The 18582-nt window shown below is 38.0% G+C and overlaps 1 protein-coding gene across 3 annotated transcripts in view; it reads right to left on the bottom strand.

Moving 5' to 3' along the window:
- Positions 1–18582, bottom strand: part of PLA2R1 (phospholipase A2 receptor 1) — a 124426-nt gene that overhangs the window by 75109 nt on the left and 30735 nt on the right. For all 3 annotated transcript variants that reach the window (XM_059167211.1, XM_059167212.1, XM_059167213.1), the window contains 5 exons: positions 9753–9926; positions 5352–5465; positions 4676–4819; positions 1954–2148; positions 524–681 (listed from right to left, as the gene is read on the bottom strand). In XM_059167211.1, the coding sequence (XP_059023194.1) occupies positions 524–681; positions 1954–2148; positions 4676–4819; positions 5352–5465; positions 9753–9926 (785 nt within the window). The remainder of the gene's footprint in view (positions 1–523; positions 682–1953; positions 2149–4675; positions 4820–5351; positions 5466–9752; positions 9927–18582) is intronic.

Genomic DNA, 18582 nt, shown 5'->3' with positions numbered 1-18582 from the left:
ACCACGCCCTTCATCTCCTTGAAGCCCTTTCGTCATTCTATAGCAGGCCTATAAGCCTCACATTTTTGGATTCCTCCTCCCCCCTCTTCTATGATCCTCTCATCAGTTTTACCTTCAAGCCACTCTGGTCTTCTTTTTTATTATTAAACGTGGAAAGCCCTTATCCTGCCTTTGGGTGTTTATACCATCTGCCACCTGCTGTCTAGAATGTTCTTCCCCTGCTCCTCAAGAGGGATACCCCCCGCCCAAGTCCCAGCTTAAACATCACCTCCTAGAGAGCCTTTCCTGACTATCCTGTCTGAAGTAGCAGCCCCAACCCAAGTTTTTCACCATTATGTCATGTATTTCCTCAAAGCTCTCATCACAAATATAATTACCATGTTTTTCCTGTGTGCACACGTTTATTGCCTAGTATATAAGCCCCAGGAAGAGCAGGGACTGTATCTGTCTTCATCTCTGCCACAGCCCAAACCCCTGATGAACATGGTCCTCAAGTGAGCATTAAACAGACAAACCAACTTACAGATTGCTCTGCTGAGACACATTGCTGGCTTCTATTTGGAAAAATTTGGGGTTCAAGTATGTGCCAATTAGTAAAGGTGACTGAGATGCCATTAGACCATTCAAAGGAAACTGGAATTTTATTGCTGCTCAAACCAATCCATGTTTCTGATGCATTTTCTGTAAGAGATAAATGTAAATTACAGGAATCCTATTATATGCAAAGGAGATAACACACCGAGCCTGTTACAAATGATTTCTTCTTTATTCATTCATGCAATAAAAGCTGTTTAAGTCTTGGTATACAATACCTACTTAGATCTTTTCCCCCTATACTACCCCATCTGCTTGACACAGACGTTGGAAGTGGGACAGAGTGTGATCTAAAGCCAATGCAAGGACAAAGCTTAAAAGCAAGTCAGATTGCTGGGACTCTAATTAGTTTCTGCTACTATATGAAAAGTAGATTTGAACAGTATGGTTTTACCTCTGCCTAGAGAAAGGAAAAATAGCAAGGTCAACTGCATTAGGAAAAGGGCACTTAAAGAAAAAAACAGCCCTTTACAATATATTTTTTCTTGCCTTTTTTTTTTTTTTTGCCATGAGAAAAAAGGAGCAGGAACTCTTAGAAGCATTAAAATGGGAGCAATGGGGTTGCTAGAAAAGTAAATAAAGTTTGACAGCCCAGGTAAGGTGAAAAGACCCTAGGAGGCTGAGAGAAATGTTCAAGTGCCCCTATTGAGACAGAGGCAGCCACAGGATTCTTTTAATCTCAAATGCAGGAGGTGAGAAAAAGTGACAAGAGAAGGATTTTTGTTTTCACTCTAAACTAAAACCTAACTTTCAAAAGGTCACCAGAGTAGACTCTGGAGATTTTTTTTCATTAAAAAAAAAAATACTCTAGCTCCAGTGATTTCAATGTTTTTTTAGCAGAATCCTATGGCATATATATGACATAGGTGGGGGGAATGGTTCTGATGGGCAAAAGGCGGGTGGAGGCCTAGGAGCTCAGAATTCCTGAATGTGGCACAGAGCTTGAAAACCACCATACCGAATAAATTTTCACTCGTTAAAGTTATTAAAATTCAATTATTTATCTCAGAAATTCCATTATTGCTGAGATCACAGGACCACAGCACACTACTGCTATGTAGTGACCATAAGGCTAAATTACAGGTTTAAGTTCTTTTATTAAAAGTTTCTGGAAATGATCTTTGCCCCTTAAAAAAAAAATTCTAATATATCTGGCATATGTGAGGTGTTACAAAAATTCTGAGTGTATATTTTGTAAAAATCTAATGAATTCGCACTCCTGGATATTCATTAGAAATTTGAGATATATATGCCATAAGTAATCACTTTTAAATAGCTTGATTTCTTTTCAACTCCACTAATAAAGATAGTGACTACATTATATTCATACCTCTTAAATCAGAGACATTTGGCACTTACCATCTCCAAGGAGGGTTACAAAAAACTCCACATCTGCTAATGAAGCCATGTTTATCAATGTGCTGTTATCAGACTGGCAAGAATGCAAAGCTTCCTTCCAGGTCTTTTTTTCTTTCTGAAGTTTATAGCAGTTATGACTGTGGGGATTCCAGCCAGGCTCACAGTGTGTTGCATAATATTTCCAGGCACTTTTTTCTTTTTAAACCAACAAAACATAATGTCATTTTCCACAATTTTTAAAATGTTTACTTATTAGACTTAAGATAAATTGTCATCAACATATGATTACTTTAAAAATATGAAAAACAGAGACACATGAAACAATGATATATAAGCTATCTAGATCTTCAGAGTTGAGAAGGATTCAATATATGATCTAGATCTAGATCTAGGATCTAATGGATCTCAGTGCTTCATTTTACAGATGAGCTAAGGCACAGAAGTAAAGAGATTTGGAAAAGGTTACACAAGCCAAGTGAAGAGTTAGAGGGCGGCTAGATGTAAAATTTAGCAGTTCTGCATTTATTTTTTATTTTTATTTTTTTTAAGGCACTTTTTTTTTTTTTAAGATTTTATTTATTTATTTGACACAGAGAGAGAGAGATCACAAGTAGTCAGAGAGGCAGGCAGAGAAGAGAGGAGGAAGCAGGCTCCCTGCTGAGCAGAGAGCCTGATGCGGGGCTCAATCTCAGGACCCGGAGATCATGACCTAAGCCAAAGGCAGAGGCTTTAACCCACTGAGCCACCCAGGCGCCCCTAGAGTTCTGCATTAAAAAAAAAATATTTTAACACTGGAAAAGGAGTATTATGAAAAACAGTTTAAATGGCATTCCCAAGATTTTATGTACAGTATGTGGGTGGGGGCAGATATTTATCCTCAACTGAGAAAAAGCTTGAAAATCTCTGGAGGTTACTTCCTCCAGAGCAGAGATGACAAATAGCTTTCACCTTTAGTTTAGTCTAAGTGTCTGTGTTTTCCCTCTGGGTTCATGTGGACACTGGGTTAGACTTACAGGAAAATAGTGCCATGATGCTTTGGCACGGGAAGGGGAGGTGATGGTGTACATGTCAAATTTTGGCTCTCCCTTTCCAGGATCTTGTCCTCAACCTGGTGATTAGCATTTTTACTTTATTTTATTAACCACAACTGAGTGCCTCCCTCAAGCACTAATTTAGTTAGACATAACTCCAGGGCTATTTGGGAAATGAGACATTGTTTTAAAATTGCTCTGGGATGCTGATAGCAATTAGAATCACAGTCCAAGAATGTTAGAACATTTTGGTGTCATCTACTCCAGTAGGTTTTAACCCTAAGTAAATATAGTCATGGAGCCCCTTTTAAAAACGGAACTTTTAAACTTCACTCTATGGGTAAGATAAAAAGTGAAAGAGGAGCTTCTCTGATTAAAGCAGGGGTGGAGACAAGCAAAGAGCCTAGGGATCCTGAAAACGTAGTTCATCAAAAGAACCTGTTAAACCTGGCGGAACAGAAAATAATCCAAACTAACAGCTTCATTACCCTCCTTTGTGGTCTTTGGATCTCAATGAGTAGATCCAGAGTAAATAAAACAGAGAAAAAAAAGGATGGCAGGAAGGCATAAGAAAGAAACAGTGAAGAAGGAAGAAATGGACAGGGGAAGAAGGAACGGATGGAAAACGAAGAGCGATAGCAATTTCAGCATGTTTTTGACATAAATGAAAAAAACTCCACATAAAAAAATGGCACAACGCTTCTTTCCCCTACACTCCCTTATTCCACCCTTGGGCTTAGCCACTTAAAGGAAAATGAAAGTTAAAATCTGATTGTAGGGAATAATATTTAGAAAGAATAACTCAGCTCATTATTTGAAATCTGGAGCTGTTTCTAATTATTCTGGTAATGATTCTTTTAAATATGGTTATATTGTTATTTCTACATTCTGAGTGAAGACATTAATTCCCACAGAAACTAAAAAAGAGCCACTAGACCTTAAAAACCAATAATTGGGCTTCAGGTATTAGATTGTAATTAGGTGGTATTTAAGGCTTTGTTGCATATAAAAGTTTGTATGTCAGTTCAAGGAGGAGGGTAATAAGAGATTCAGAGTGTACTAAGGGATCAATGAAGTAAAAGAATTTTATAAAACCATGTCCTAATTTATATTTAATTCCAAGGTACCCATAAATAAAGCTCAAAGCTAGAATAGAAAAGAAAGCTTATCTTGTTTATCTCACGCAGAACAACTAAGAATGGGAAGTTTTTTTTTTTTTTTTTAAGATTTTATTTATTTATTTGACAGAGATCACAAGTGGGCAGAGAGGCAGGCAGAGAGAGAGAGAGAGGAGGAATCAGGCTCCCTGCTGAGCAGAGAGCCTGATGTGGGGCTCGATCCCAGGACCCTGGGATCATGACCTGAGCCAAAGGCAGAGGCTTTAACCCACTGAGCCACCCAGGAACCCCAGAATGGAAACTTTTTTAAAAAAAAGAAGCAGACAATGTTTTCAATGTCTAGGTCATTTTGTTCTGATTTTTAGTAAAAAATTTAGGAAAACTAAAAAATATATTTTTTAAATTCATGGTGCCTTTGGAATAATAGATATTATCTATTTGCCTATGTTTATTTATATAAATATAAAAACTAGTCCTAAATTATGAATTATTAGCAAAAATGTAAAGGAATTTTAATAGATTCAGAGGACAGATAAGCAACTCATAAAAACAACTTAAAGTAAAAACACTTACCAATCCCTTCTTGATCAGTGTGGTTTAGATATTTTTTACATATATAAGGCAAGATAGAGTCACAATCCCGACTCCTCCAGGCATTTGGCATAAATGAATTAAATGTTCCACATTGATGTTCAACAAATGGCTCAAAATTTATTTCTGAAAATACAGTGTATGTTTAATGTCAGAGGCAAAATCAGTTAGTTTCATATATATCAGTGTCATCTTATTTATTTAAATATGATATATTCGATATATATAAATGTAGTTTTTAACATCAAGGAGATAGACTTTCTCTTTGGCATGTATGGCAAATCCTGTAAGATGTTATATTATATTTATGATTTTGCAGTTGAAGTCCGTACATGACAATGAAATGATTTCCCAAAGGTAGCAAGAGCTGATTTTATTGTTTTAGAGAAATATTTGGCAATTTGTTGCTATTTGTAAAACAGTGGACAGGAGTCTTGGCTCTAACCCAATCCTCCTGCAACTTTGGCTAAATAGCTTACCTTCTTGACCTCCATTTTCTTGTCTGGAAAATCTTGCCTTACCGGGAGTTCAGGCAAGCTTAAAAATGTTTATAAACCACTTTTGAAATAACATGACTCATAGATACGTGAGAAATAGCTGCTGTGTAAGGGGTTGGAATATTGCCACCTGTCGAAGGCACAAGAAACAAAGCAGGTACCTGGGTTCCAGTTCAGGTAGTTGAACGGTGTTCTATCAGACCACTGCCAACCAGCATTTTCATCCAGCTGATTCAGACCTATCCACATTTCCACAGCTTCACTGCCCAAGTGCTCTGAAATGAAGAGAAATACCAAGTTTCAACATACGCAAACAACCTCCTCCCCACCATGTTACACTTCTTTCTCGTTTTACTATTCCTGAAGGACGCAGTCATAAGTGAACTCCAGTTCATAACAAAGGGTTCCAAGTGCTCCTAAACCCCACTTTGAAGCTTCAGAGTAACAGAGTCAGCCTCTGCCATCTTGAGAAACACAGAAGTTTCCTAAAGGCTCACCAAAAGCAATTCTTTGACTGTGAAGGCTTTAATCGAAGCATCTGGAAGTGCTGCCTCTCAATGATCCTCAATCCCCCAAGACTACATGGTTGTGAATTTGATTGAGACCATCTGATTTGTGTGAGCTCCTGCACTTAAGAGTTTTAAATGGCGGAGGAAGACATGTACAGGAAAGCCACTCTAGCCTTAGCTTGAAGGTCCAGGATTCCAGCTTGCTGAGGCCACCATAGGCTCCAAGCAAGGATGGAACAGGAAGAAGTAATGTTAAATCTGAGTAATGGGTGTATGTGTGTGCACGTAAAATTTTCTGCACTTTTCAATATTTTTGAAGTATTTCACAGCTAAAGAATTGAACAATGTAAAGAAGCTTTTCTTTAGGGACCTGGCAAGGAAGAGAAAAGCAGGTAAGTATTGCTGGTGAATGGAGGCAAGTCCTCAAACTTAAGAAAGTACGCTAAAGCAAGCAGGGAGGGGGCTTGTCTGAATTCTAAAAAGTGATTCTAGCATAAAAGAAAACAGAAGAAAACAAAACAACAAAAAAGTCAGCCCGAAACGTAGAAAGCCAACCAGGGAGAAGTATGTGATGTAAATTCAGGGATGGCTATTTTTCCGATTGGATAAAAAATATTTTACAGTTGTCTATGATGCTTTTTAAGTATTTAAAATAATTAGAAAGTTTTATTAACATGAGGGTAAAATGCAATCTACTAAATTAAAATGTTAATAGTGTTTCTGGATTTGGGATTATGGCTGCCCAAAGAGAGAATGGATTCACCAAAACTGATCATATATAATGCCAAAAAGAAAGCCACAATAATTTCAAAAGAATCTACCTGGTGTATATTATGGTCTACAATTATATTTCAATTATTTTGATTTTAAAAAATTAAAGCACAGCCTTTAAAAGCCCCCCCCCCCAAATTATTATAGAACAAATTTTGGAAAACAGTGTCAGAAAAGTAGTTAAAGGGACTAGTTTCATGACACTTTCAAATGTTGCCATTTAATCTTTTAATCTATAAAAGGGAGAATTTTTCTCTTCCTTTCATGGTTCATCTGCTTCAGAATCCAATATATTTTGAGTCAGATGCAGGGGCCCTGCCTGAGACTCAGGCCCTGATAGTTGACTTACGAATAGGGTCCAAAACTATCCCAGTTTGTCAGGAAAACCTACAGTTTAGCCGGTAGTTTCAGAATAATTACAACTCACAGCCTCTTTTACTCTCAGAAGACTCTCAGTTTGGATCATAATTTATATGATCACCCAGATTATAAAGATCATTGTATTCACATGACAAGCCTAAGCATCCTCTGTGATTGAGCCTTTCAGTTCAATGGTGGAAAACTGAAAGAATCCACTCCACTTAGGAAAGAGAAAAAGGGGCTTTATAATTTTGAGACCTCAGAAATCCCTGAACAGAAACAGCGTTATCATTCACAGGTCCCACCCTTCCAAAAACTCCTTGGCATTTACACAAGCGTCTCTTTCTGATGTTGATTTGATTAGTCCCTTCAGTAACACTATCTGATTAAATCATACAATGGGTATCATGATGACAAGAGGTGGCAGGGAAGATGGAGTGACAAGATAGAGAAATGTTCGCATTTTGTATCAGTGTCAAGTGATATTTTCAAATAACCTAATGAAAATACTTAAATAGCAATTATTCTTATCGTAGAGTTATTTTGAATGGTCTCTGTACAGTTGTTTTGACAATACACATATCACTTAACAATACATATAAAAATCACTGGGTAGGGACGCCTGGGTGGCTCAGTTTGTTGGATGACTGCCTTCGGCTCAGGTCATGATCCCGGAGTCCTGGGATCGAGTCCCGCATCAGGCTCCCAGCTCCACGGGGAGTCTGCTTCTCCCTCTGACCTTCTCCTCGCTCATGCTCTCTCTTACTGTCTCTCTCTCAAATAAATAAATAAAATCTTAAAAAAAAAATCACTGGGTAATTTATAAATTGTGTTTAAGATTAAAAAACCAGCTTTTTATATTTTTATTTTTTAATTTAATTTTATTTTTTCAGTGTTCCTAGATTCATTGTTTATGTACCACACCCAGCGCTCCATGCAATATGCAAAAACAGCTCTTTAGCTTTACAACTAAATTGGCTCACAATTTTGTAGTGATAAACTCAAACCTAAATTCCCTTGGATATTTCTTGGCATTTGTGACAGCTTAGATAATTTCTTATATCATAGTTAATTAATGTTCACCAGTGATTAGCAAGAAACTAGACTGATCATCATTAAAAAATATCTTGGTCAGAACAGAGTTCCATCTTTATGAATAGACTTCTGTCTCCCTAAGCAATACCTGAAATCTAATTATAGAATTGTGGTATTTAAATCAAAGTCTCTGACATATCTTATTTCTTTCATCGTTATTCAAGTTTGATGACTAAGTCCAAACCTTCTTATTAGAAATCCTGACAGTCAAGATAGATAACAATGATAATTCATACATGCTATGAAAAATTTTCTGTAAAAACTATTACAGGCTAATAATGATATTGGAAATTGGTGTTTTCCTGAAGTATGACTCACTCAAATCAGTCTTGACCATAATTTCCTACTTTTGCATGTCTGTGGGCAAAGGGGCAAACTTGTGCTGTTCAAGCATTTGTTATATTTCTTCTGCAAAGTATTAATGACTTCCAAAACTTGCTTCCTCTTTCACCCAGTGAATCTACTTCACAAACTTACAGAGAAATAATCGGGGATCTAGGCTCAAAGGTAAGTGCAGGGATGATTTATGATAGCAACAAATAAATAAAAATAAAATAAATAATTTTATCTATCACTATCTAATAATAGGAGGCTAGATACATATATTATTCCTAACCTATAATACTATGTACTCACTAAAGATTATGATGCTTGTCTCTATTTTTAGACATAGACAGTTGCTTATTATATGTTGGTACATGAAATAAGCATATTATCAAACTGCGTGTGTAGTTGTTAAAAGGTTAACACAAAATGAATGTTTGTTATGTGTGCCAGGCACCCTTCTAAGACTTTGCCTGCATCATAACGTGTAATCCACACTGCCAACAAGTAGCACTGTTATTACTTCCATTTGATGGGGGGGAATTTGATGCACAGACAGGTTAGGTCACTCTGCTGGGAAGTGGTAGAGGAAGGAGTCCAACCCAACCAGATGGTTCTGTGGTCCCTGCTCCTATCATTCATGCATTTATTCAAAACTATTGTTCATATATACAATATATGTACGCATGCCTTTATATATTTTTTCAGAAAAACATGGTTCTGTTTGGATTGTGGAATTATGGAATATTTTTCTTTCTATATACTTGAAATTTAAAAATTATTCTAGAATAAATATGTGCTACACGTGCAATAAAATTTGAAAAAAAGTCAGAAACTTTTGATAAGCGTTACTCATTTTTGTGATACTTTCAAATGTTTCTAAAAATTTTTGGAAAGCTGTGTAAACATACCTACAAACAGATTTAATCTATAAAGGAGAAGTAAGAGGGGAGTTTAGGTGATGGGTAAAACCCAAGACTCAACCTCTTGGCACAACTCTTTTGACATATTATTGTCATATACTGTTAGCTAACATGTGTGTGCTTTTGCTTTTCCAACCAAATTTTAAATTCTTCGACATCCATGAGAAGGCCTAGTATCTGTGCATATTCACTGATAGGTGAGATTTTGTTTCATTAATAAATGACTTAATTATTTATTAATGGAAGCTGAATAGCTAAGATCTCCAGCAGAGCAGAATTTTGTATTTAAATTTGGAAGTCTCCCAGATCCACCTGCTAGAGCTGCAAATTGTCCTGGGTTCCTTGCTGGGGACTCATCTTCTCTCCTCCCAGGGAGAGAAAATAGGGAAGATATGTCTGGGTGCCAGTGGAATGGCCCAGGGGACAGGTCACAATTCTGGGTGTGAGTTGGCACCATACTAATAAAAGAAAACATTATCTAAGGGATTTTTTTTCAAGATGTATTTTTGCTTACCTGGACATAACTATTAAAGGTCATTTTAATTGCATTAATATCAGGGTACATCATCCATCTACTTACTCTTTATGAAATTTTCTTCATTCTCATCTGCAATACTTAGTAAAGCTCCTCCTTGCATCTGGCATGAAGAATGTGCCTCACTCCAGGAAAGAGAGGAAAGCAGGTTGAATTGGTAGCAAATGTGTGAATTGAGCTCCTTCTCCCAGATGGCATCACAACCCACCTCTGAGGATGCTGAAAACAAAGCCCATTAAAACATTAACTATAATCTTAACTTATCTATACAACAATGCATTTCTAAGATGAATTTGAATGGAATGATTCCAACTTCAACCTCTAAAACTTCAGTGCCTTATTTATTCTTGATTAGGTCTTTATGATGAAATATAAATTGTTATTCCACTGGCACTTTATGGTTCAACTCTTTCAAGATTTAAAGGAAATTTAAGAAGTTATCAAAAAAGAAGGTCCCATCCTTTCTGGGAAATAAGAGAAGGCATTTTTAAAAGAAGGAAACAGAAAAGAAGTATTTGCAAAAATGGCATCTGCGTTCTCTAAAAAGCAGTCATTTAGAACTTTATACTGAAAGCTGTGTGAATTTAAATGTGTATTTGAGACACATGCAAATGTTGTTTCAAAAAGCCTTTCCCCCTCAAATACCAAAATGCTAGGTGGAATAAAAGGGATATAGGTGAAATATAAGTTTCTAATGAACACAAGTGTTTAAATAAACATTGAGAACAGAAACACTGATATTCAGTTAAAGATAAAGTTCTTTCAACCAAAAGGAAGAGAAGCAAAATGTACTTGTAAAACATTGCATAGTATGCTTAAAAGTAAATTGAATGAAGTGGGAAACATGGATCTGAAATTTGAAGTTTACTGAAATAACAGAACATAAAGACCTAGTTTGGGTGATTTTGGTAAAATTTTATTATTTTTTTTAACGTTGATATTAGTTTATCTGATATGACATCTATACTTTGACTTTGCCAATTTTCCCAATAATCTCCTTTAAAGAAATTTTTTAGTTGAGGATCCAATCCCGGAAAATGCATTTCATTTACTTGCATGTCTTCTTCTTCTTTTTTTAATTAACATATAATATATTATTTGCTTCAGGGGTGCAGGTCTGTGAATCTTCAGTCTTACACAATTCACAGCACTCACCATAGCATACACCCTCCCCAGTGACCATAACCCAGCCACCTATCCCTTCCCCCAAACCCCAGCAACCCTCAGTTTGTTTCCTGAGATTAAGAGTCTCTTATGGTTTGTCTTCCTCCCTGATCCCATCTTGTTTCATTTTTTCCCTCCCTACCCCCTACAGCCATCCGCCCTGCCTTTCAAATTCCTCATATCAGAGAGATCATATGATAATTGTCTTTCTCTGATTGACTTATTTTGCTTAGCATAAAAGATTTTGGTAAAATTTTAAATCAAATCCCAAGGTGAAATAAACAACCTAAGTAATTACCTGAAATCAAACTCAGCCAAAGAATTGCAGAATGTAGAAAATGTGAAACATGCTACATCCTGAGTGTAACTGATGGACAGGCAATTTGCTAAAATCTAGAATGGTATTTCCCAAAGCGTAATCTACAGAGTAAGACAACTTCATGAACTCTTCAAGAGGAGCTGAGACATAATGCGTAAATAACATCCCCTGGTAAATTCAAAATGTACAATAGCATAGTAAAGGCTCTGAGAAGGTCTGTAGTAAAGAAACAGCTCAATTTTTATTTGGTTATACTTCAAACTTATTTGACAATAAAATATTTTTTGTTTTTCCCCCCTCTTAATACTTAGATATTTCCCTTGGGAATGTAGAAAGTCTGTTTTCATGTCTGATCACAACCTGCTTTCCCCAGAACTAAGTTAGTTAACCAAAAGTTATTAAACCACATATAATCTAAAATTGTCTATATAGTTTTCAGACTGATACATGTATTTATAAAAGGATCGAAGATTGAAGGAGGGCAGAAGACAAAACTATCACCAAGTAAAACTGAAGGAAAGGAAAATAAAGGGGGAAGGAATATTTTAATAATCATCTTGCCTTGGTGTCTGAAATTTCCCCACTGAGAATGAATCCTTAGAGATTGTCTCAGTTAAAATGCTTGGCCATCCCTGAGACGGACATCACAGTGAGTGCTGACAGACATCAGCTCAGCCCTGTTCATCTGACAAGACAGTTCAGGCCGTAAGAAAGGGGCAGGGGAGTGTTTACAATATCAATGTGCCTAAAAATCATTTAGTCATCTTGTGAAGAAAATGCAGATTTCTTATTCTTAGTCCCAGAGATTCTGAGTTAGTAAGTTTGGGGTAGGACTCAGGAACCTGCATTTTAAACATATTCTTGATTCTAATATGGTTTTCTTTACTTGTGATGCTTTCGTTTGGTTTCAGTATAAAGGTAATATTGGCCTCATAGAATGAATTGGAAAATGTTCCCTCCTCTTCTATTTTTTTTTTTTAAATTTACTCTAACCCACTCAATCTGGCAACTAGAGTATACTTGGTAAGGCCATCAGTGATCTCCATGTTGCCAAGTCCAGCAAACACTTAAGTTTCAGATCTTGTTAAATCAAGCCCTTCAGCAGCATTTGGCAAGTTGAGCTCCCTGGGTTGGCTGATGTACTCTCTTTTCTTGCCTTTACATGCCTGGCTACCCTTCTACCAATTTGGCTGCCTATTCTCAGTCTCCTTTGCTGGTTCATTTTTCTCTGCTCAAACTAAATATTGAGGTTTTAAGACTTGGTTCTGAGTCCCCTTTCATTCTATTCTACACAAATTCTAGACTATCTAACCCATTCCTCTAAGTCCCTTTACTACAACTCTCAGGTATATAGAGACCTCTGTGTCTAAACTGCCTAGTCTACATCTCACATGATTGACTGATATATAACATGTCCCAGTCTGAATGTTTGATTGTTTCTTCCAAATCTGTATCTCCATTAACTTCGCTATGCATATCAGAAAACTGGGGTCTTAATTAACACTTAATTTTCTCGCTTATTCTTCAGGTCTGTCCTTACCAGTGAGAAATCCAACTCCTGGTTAAAAATCTGTATGTGAGGGGTGCCTGGGTGGCTCAGTGGGTTGGGCCTCTGCCTTTGGCTCGGGTCATGGTCCCAGGGTCCTGGGATCGAGCCTCGCATCGGGCTCTCTGCTCAGCAGGGAGCCTGCTTCCCCCCTCTCTGCCTGCTGCTCTACCTACTTTTGATCACTGTCTGTCAAATAAATAAATAAAATATTTAAAAAAAAATCTGTATGTGGTTTTTCAGGCCTCATCACAGTCAGTTACAAAGGCTTTATCTGGTAGACCTCATGGGGGGGAGTCTCCCTTCCCATATCAGACATGGCTCATAGACAGTGCACTAAAGTCTCTGGAGGGAGTTTCAGTCAAAGATTCAGGGCCCCCTCGCCCATCATGCTCTTCACTTTCCTAGCTCTGGCTCCTTCATTTCTAAGCCTCTTTTTCTCAGGCCTTGGAATGACATCCTCTTTGGTTACCTCTACTGAGGTTGGGGGGTGTCAGAGGGGGAAACCTGAAGACACTTTTCACCACTCTGACTCAGTACCCAGTCCTTTTCCACTCCCAGCTTTTCCCCTTCAACAAACCCTTGGCCCCAGAGTCCACAAAACTGAAGAGGCTTTTGTTGAGGGCTCTCTCAACAGTCTGTGCTGATCCTTCTGACCCTTGACCAGTGTGCCATTCCATAAGGAAAAACGGAGCAAGAGAAGTTGGTGTTTCCTCCCATTTGGGGCTCTTGCTTATATCCTACAGTAAGTGATAAAAGGCTTCACGTTTTCATTTTTCAGCTCAGCTGTGTTCCTGAGAACCACATCCTGTTCAGTCTATCTCCAGATTAGATCTTCAGTACATCTATTTTCCAACCCACTTTCTGCTACCTAACCCAAGTCACCACTCTCCTTGAGTCTACTTCTGGGGCCTTATAACTGGTCTCTAGGATTTCCTTCTTGCTCTCTTCCAAGCCATTTATCATAAAGAATTCAGAGTGATCCTTAAAAAATATTTAAATCATTATCATATCACTGCTTAAGATCCCATTATAGCTTCCATTTATGGTCAGAATTAGGTAAATCTTTACCTTTAGAGCACCTTGAATTATCATGCCTTTGGTTGAATTGGCCTCTGCCAACCTTTCCTAAACATCTTGCTCCTCTTTCTCTGACTGTGCTCTTGCCACATTGTCTTTCCTAGTAACCTCTTTCCCTCCTCAAAGTCTTCAGATATTTGGCTAGTGGCACACTGGGGGTGAAGGTAGGGAAGCAGTCACCCTTGGACAGGTGAGAGTATTTTATCATGCAACATGACAGTATAGAACTGTCAGTGCATGTGCATGGTGAGTTAAAAGCAGATTGACCTGTAGGTGGTTTTATTATTATTTTTTAGTTCTATTCAAATAATATATTTCCTTTATTGCCTATAAACCTAGTGCTGACCATTCCCATGGACCATGCACCTCTAGGTGGATATCTCATCCTCTCACTTTCCATCTTGATAACTGTTATTCATCTCTTGGACTAGAGATTTAAATACAACATACTCAGAAAAACCTTCTTTGACTTACAAATTTAAATTAGATTTCTTACTGATAACACCATTTTTTTTTTTAAAGTGGCACTTATCAAACATTATATATTAATTTGGGTATTTTACTTGAGTGTGAACTTCATTAGGACAGGCAATATGACTTTCATCTTTCATGTTCATGGTTACAATCCCAGCACAAACTTGGCACATAGCAGGTGTTCAATACAGATTTGTGAGAATGAATGAATGAATGAATGGTTTGTGAAAATGGAGATCAGGCATGCATTGTCATAGAAGTCAAGGAGAGACAGTGGACTGAGGAATGAAAGCAAGGTAAAGTATAGATAATTCTTTTGAGAAGTCTATCTATGGTGGGGGAGGAGAGTAAAAGACATGGCTGTTTTCAGGAGACAGAAGTGGCTATGAAGGTGATATATTATTTTTAAGATGTTATTTTAAGACTTGAGCGGGTTTCCCTTACACTTTTGGTAGGAATGCAAACTGGTGCAGACACTCTGGAAAACAGTACAGAAGTTCCTGAAAAAGTTAAAAACAGAACTACCCTATGACCCAGCAATTGCATCACTAGGTATTTATCCAAAGGATAGAAAAATGCTGGTTCAAAGGGTACATTCACCCCAACGTTTATAACATGTATATAGTATTATCAACAGTAGCCAAATTATGGAAAGAGCTCAAATGTCCATTGATGGATGAATGGATAAAGATGTGGTATACATACATAATGCAATATTACTCGGCCATCAAAAAGAATGAAATCTTGTCATTTGCAATGACGTGAATGGAGCTAGAGTGTATTATGCTAAGTAAAATAAGCCATTCGAAGACAAACACCATAAGATATCACTTATATGTAGAATTTAAGAAATAAAACAGATGGACATTAGGGAAGGGGAAAAAAAAAGAGAGAGGGAAGCAAACCGTAAGAGACTTTTTAAGATTTTATTTATTTATCAGAGAGAGAGAGGGCGAGAGAGCAAGCACAGGCAGACAGAATGGCAGGCAGAGGCAGAGGGAGAAGCAGGCTCCCTGCCAAGCAAGGAGCCCGATGCGGGACTCGATCCCGGACGCTGGGATCATGACCTGAGTCGAAGGCAGCTGCTTAACCAACTGAGCCACCCAGGCGTCCCATACCGTAAGAGACTTTTAACTACAAAAATCAAACTGAGCGTTGATCCTCCCTCCATAATACAAGTGCCCTCCTTAATACCCATCACCCTTTTAGCCCATCTAAATGGGTGATGGGCTAAATGGGTGATGGGTATTAAGGAGGGCACTTGTGATGAGCACTGAGTGCTATATGTAAGTGATGAGTCACTAAATTATACACCCGAAACCAAAGTTACCATACGAGTTAACCAACTAGAATTTCAATAAAAACTAAAAAAAAAAAAAAAAAAAAGACTTAAGAAGGTTTAACTGCTAATGGAGAAGGATGCAGTAGAATGGTGGGCATTGAAATCACCTAGAACACTTGTTAAAACAGATTGCAGGGCTGCACTTCAAGCATTTCTGATATAGTTGTTTGGGGGGTGTTGCTGATAATTTTCATTTCTAGCAAACTTGCAAGGAATGCTGCTGCTGCTGCTATAATGGGAATCACACTTTGAGAAACACTGAGATACAGCTTAGAGAAGGTTGAACGGGGGGAGGGAAAAAGATGGGTATAGACCTAGGTAGGCTTAGAGGTTATGGAAGAGCAATTGTCAAAACTTCCCTCTGATGGATCCTGTTTTCATTATGAGTAAGAACTAAGGTCATCTGATGAGAACCAGGAAGGAGAATGGGGGGTAGGGTAAGAAGTTAGAGGAGGATAGGGAGGTTGGTATGGTTACTGTGGGGAGCAAGAGAGCAGTATCACAAAAGAGAAATAACAGCATTGCAACCAATGTGGGAGGCTTAGGTAAGGTTCGCAGTCATATATCTATGTTGATACCAATCTGTTCTGTTATAGCACTGAAGTTTCTAATAAAATAATTGTATCAGTTGAATAAGGTTCAAGGGCAATCAGACCATTTCAGAGGTTATTTCAGAGGTTGATATTTTAAAAATATCTCAAACTAACTAAACATGAGTGTCCAGCTGTATAAGTTCACAATTAAGAGAGACTTAGCATGGCCCTGAATTGCTTCTAAACAAACCCAGAGAGATTCTTATATATCTCCTTGTTCCTGAAAATCAATAGTGACAGGGGTTTTATTGTATCTCTCACTACCAGTGTATTTATATATGTAATAATACTGAATTTACATTTTGCTCACTTACAATCAATTTTTTTAAAGGAAGCCTCATTTTACAATGAGATACTAACAACTTCCATTAATAAAGATGAGATACAGAAGTACAAACCTTTACTTTATTCCACTCACTCCTTTCTGTCCTAGCCACTTGTTGGCCCCATGGAAAGAGCTATCAGCTTGCTTAGATTTCAGCCTCTAACACATCATTTTGAGTTATGTTGGCCACCAGGGATCAAAAGCAACAAGAAAGGAAGAAAACTGGAAGTGTAATTTAGCACTATACAAATACTGCTGGTTGTGGTTCAGGTTAGGAGAGCTGGAAGCTAGCAGGCTGTCAAGCAGAAGAAGCTCCTGAGCTATAAGACGACGGGGGGTGAAAATCCCCAAGCACTATTATACCCAAGCTTCCACCTGGGAAACCACAATTGAATACAAGAGACAGAGGATGGTAACTGGGCTCTTCATAGAACCTCAGGGAGAATATTGTGGTTAAAAAAAATGTCAAGGGACACCTGAGGGGCTCAGTTGGTTAAGCAGCTGCCTTTGGCTCGGGTCATGATTCCAGCATCCTGGGATCGAGTCCCACATCGGGCTCCTTGCTCAGCAGGGAGCTTGCTTCTCCCTCTGCCTTTGCCTGCCATTACCTGCCATTCTGTCTGCCTGTGCTTACTCTCTCTCTCTGATAAATAAATAAAATCTTTAAAAAAAAAATGTCAAAGTCCTAGAGGAGAACAAAGGCAGTAACCTCTTCAACATCGGCCACAGCAACTTCTTTCATGACACGTCTCTAAAGGCAAGGGAAACAAAAACAAAAATGAACTTTTGGGACTTCATCAAGACAAAAAGCTTCTGCACAGTAAAGAAAACAGTCAACAAAACTAAGAGGCAACCCACGGAATGGGAGAAGGTATTTGCAAATGACATAACAGATAAAGAAAGGGCTGGTATCCAAGATTTATAAAGAGCTTTTCAAACCCAACTCCCAAAAAACAAAAAGTCAAGTCAAAAAATGGACAGGAGACATGAACAGACATTTCTCCAAAGAAGACATACAAATGGCTAACAGACACATGAAAAAAATGTTCAACATCATTATCCATCAGGGAAATTCAAATCAAAACCACATTGAGATACCACTTTACAACAGTTAGAATGGAAAAAATTAACAAGGCAGGAAACAACAAATGTTGGAGAGGATGTGGAGAGAGGGGAACCTTCTTCCACTATTGGTGGGAATGCAAGCTGGTACAGCACTCTGGGAAAACAGCACGAAGTTTCCTCAAGAAGTTAAAAATAGAACTACCCTATGACCCAGCAATTGCACTACTTGGTATTTATCCCTAAGATACAGATGTAATGAAAAGAAGGGGCTCATGCACACCAATATTCATAGAAGCAATGTCCACAATAGTCAAACTGTGGAAGGAGTCAAGATGCCCTACAACAGATGAATGGATAAAGACGATGTGGTTCATATATACAATGGGATATTACTCAGCCATCAGAAAGGATGAATACTCACCATTTGCATTGACACTGATGAACGGGAGGGTGTTATGGGTGAAATAAGTCAAGCAGAGAAAGACAATTATCATATGGTTTCACTTGTATGTGGAACATAAGGAATAGCACAGAGAATATTAGGGGAAGGAAGGAAAAACGGAAGAGGGGAAATCAGAGGGGGAGATGAATCATGAGAGGCTGTGGACTCCAGGAAACAATCTGAGGGTTTCAGAGGGGAGTGGGAGAAGGGGATGGGGCAGCCCAGTGATGGGTATTAAGGAGGGCACATGATGTAATGAGCATTGGGTGTTATACGCAAATAATGAATCATGGAACACTACATCAAAAACTAATGATGTGCTGAATGGTGATTAACATAACATAAAAAAATTTTTTTTAATGTCCCCGGTATTAGGGCCAGTGAAATACATGTTAATGTTATTGGTATTGGTTTACTTTGTATTTATTTTTAAAGATTTTACTTATTTATTTGAGAGAGAGCGCGCATGAGTGGGGAGGATGGGCAAAGAGAGAGGGAGAAGCAGACTTCCTCCTGAGCGGGGAG

Source organism: Mustela lutreola, chromosome 3, assembly GCF_030435805.1.
Source record: "Mustela lutreola isolate mMusLut2 chromosome 3, mMusLut2.pri, whole genome shotgun sequence".
Lineage (NCBI taxonomy): Eukaryota > Metazoa > Chordata > Mammalia > Carnivora > Mustelidae > Mustela > Mustela lutreola.
Note: the sequence above shows the minus strand (reverse complement) of the source record. Positions and strands in the feature narration are given on the sequence as shown.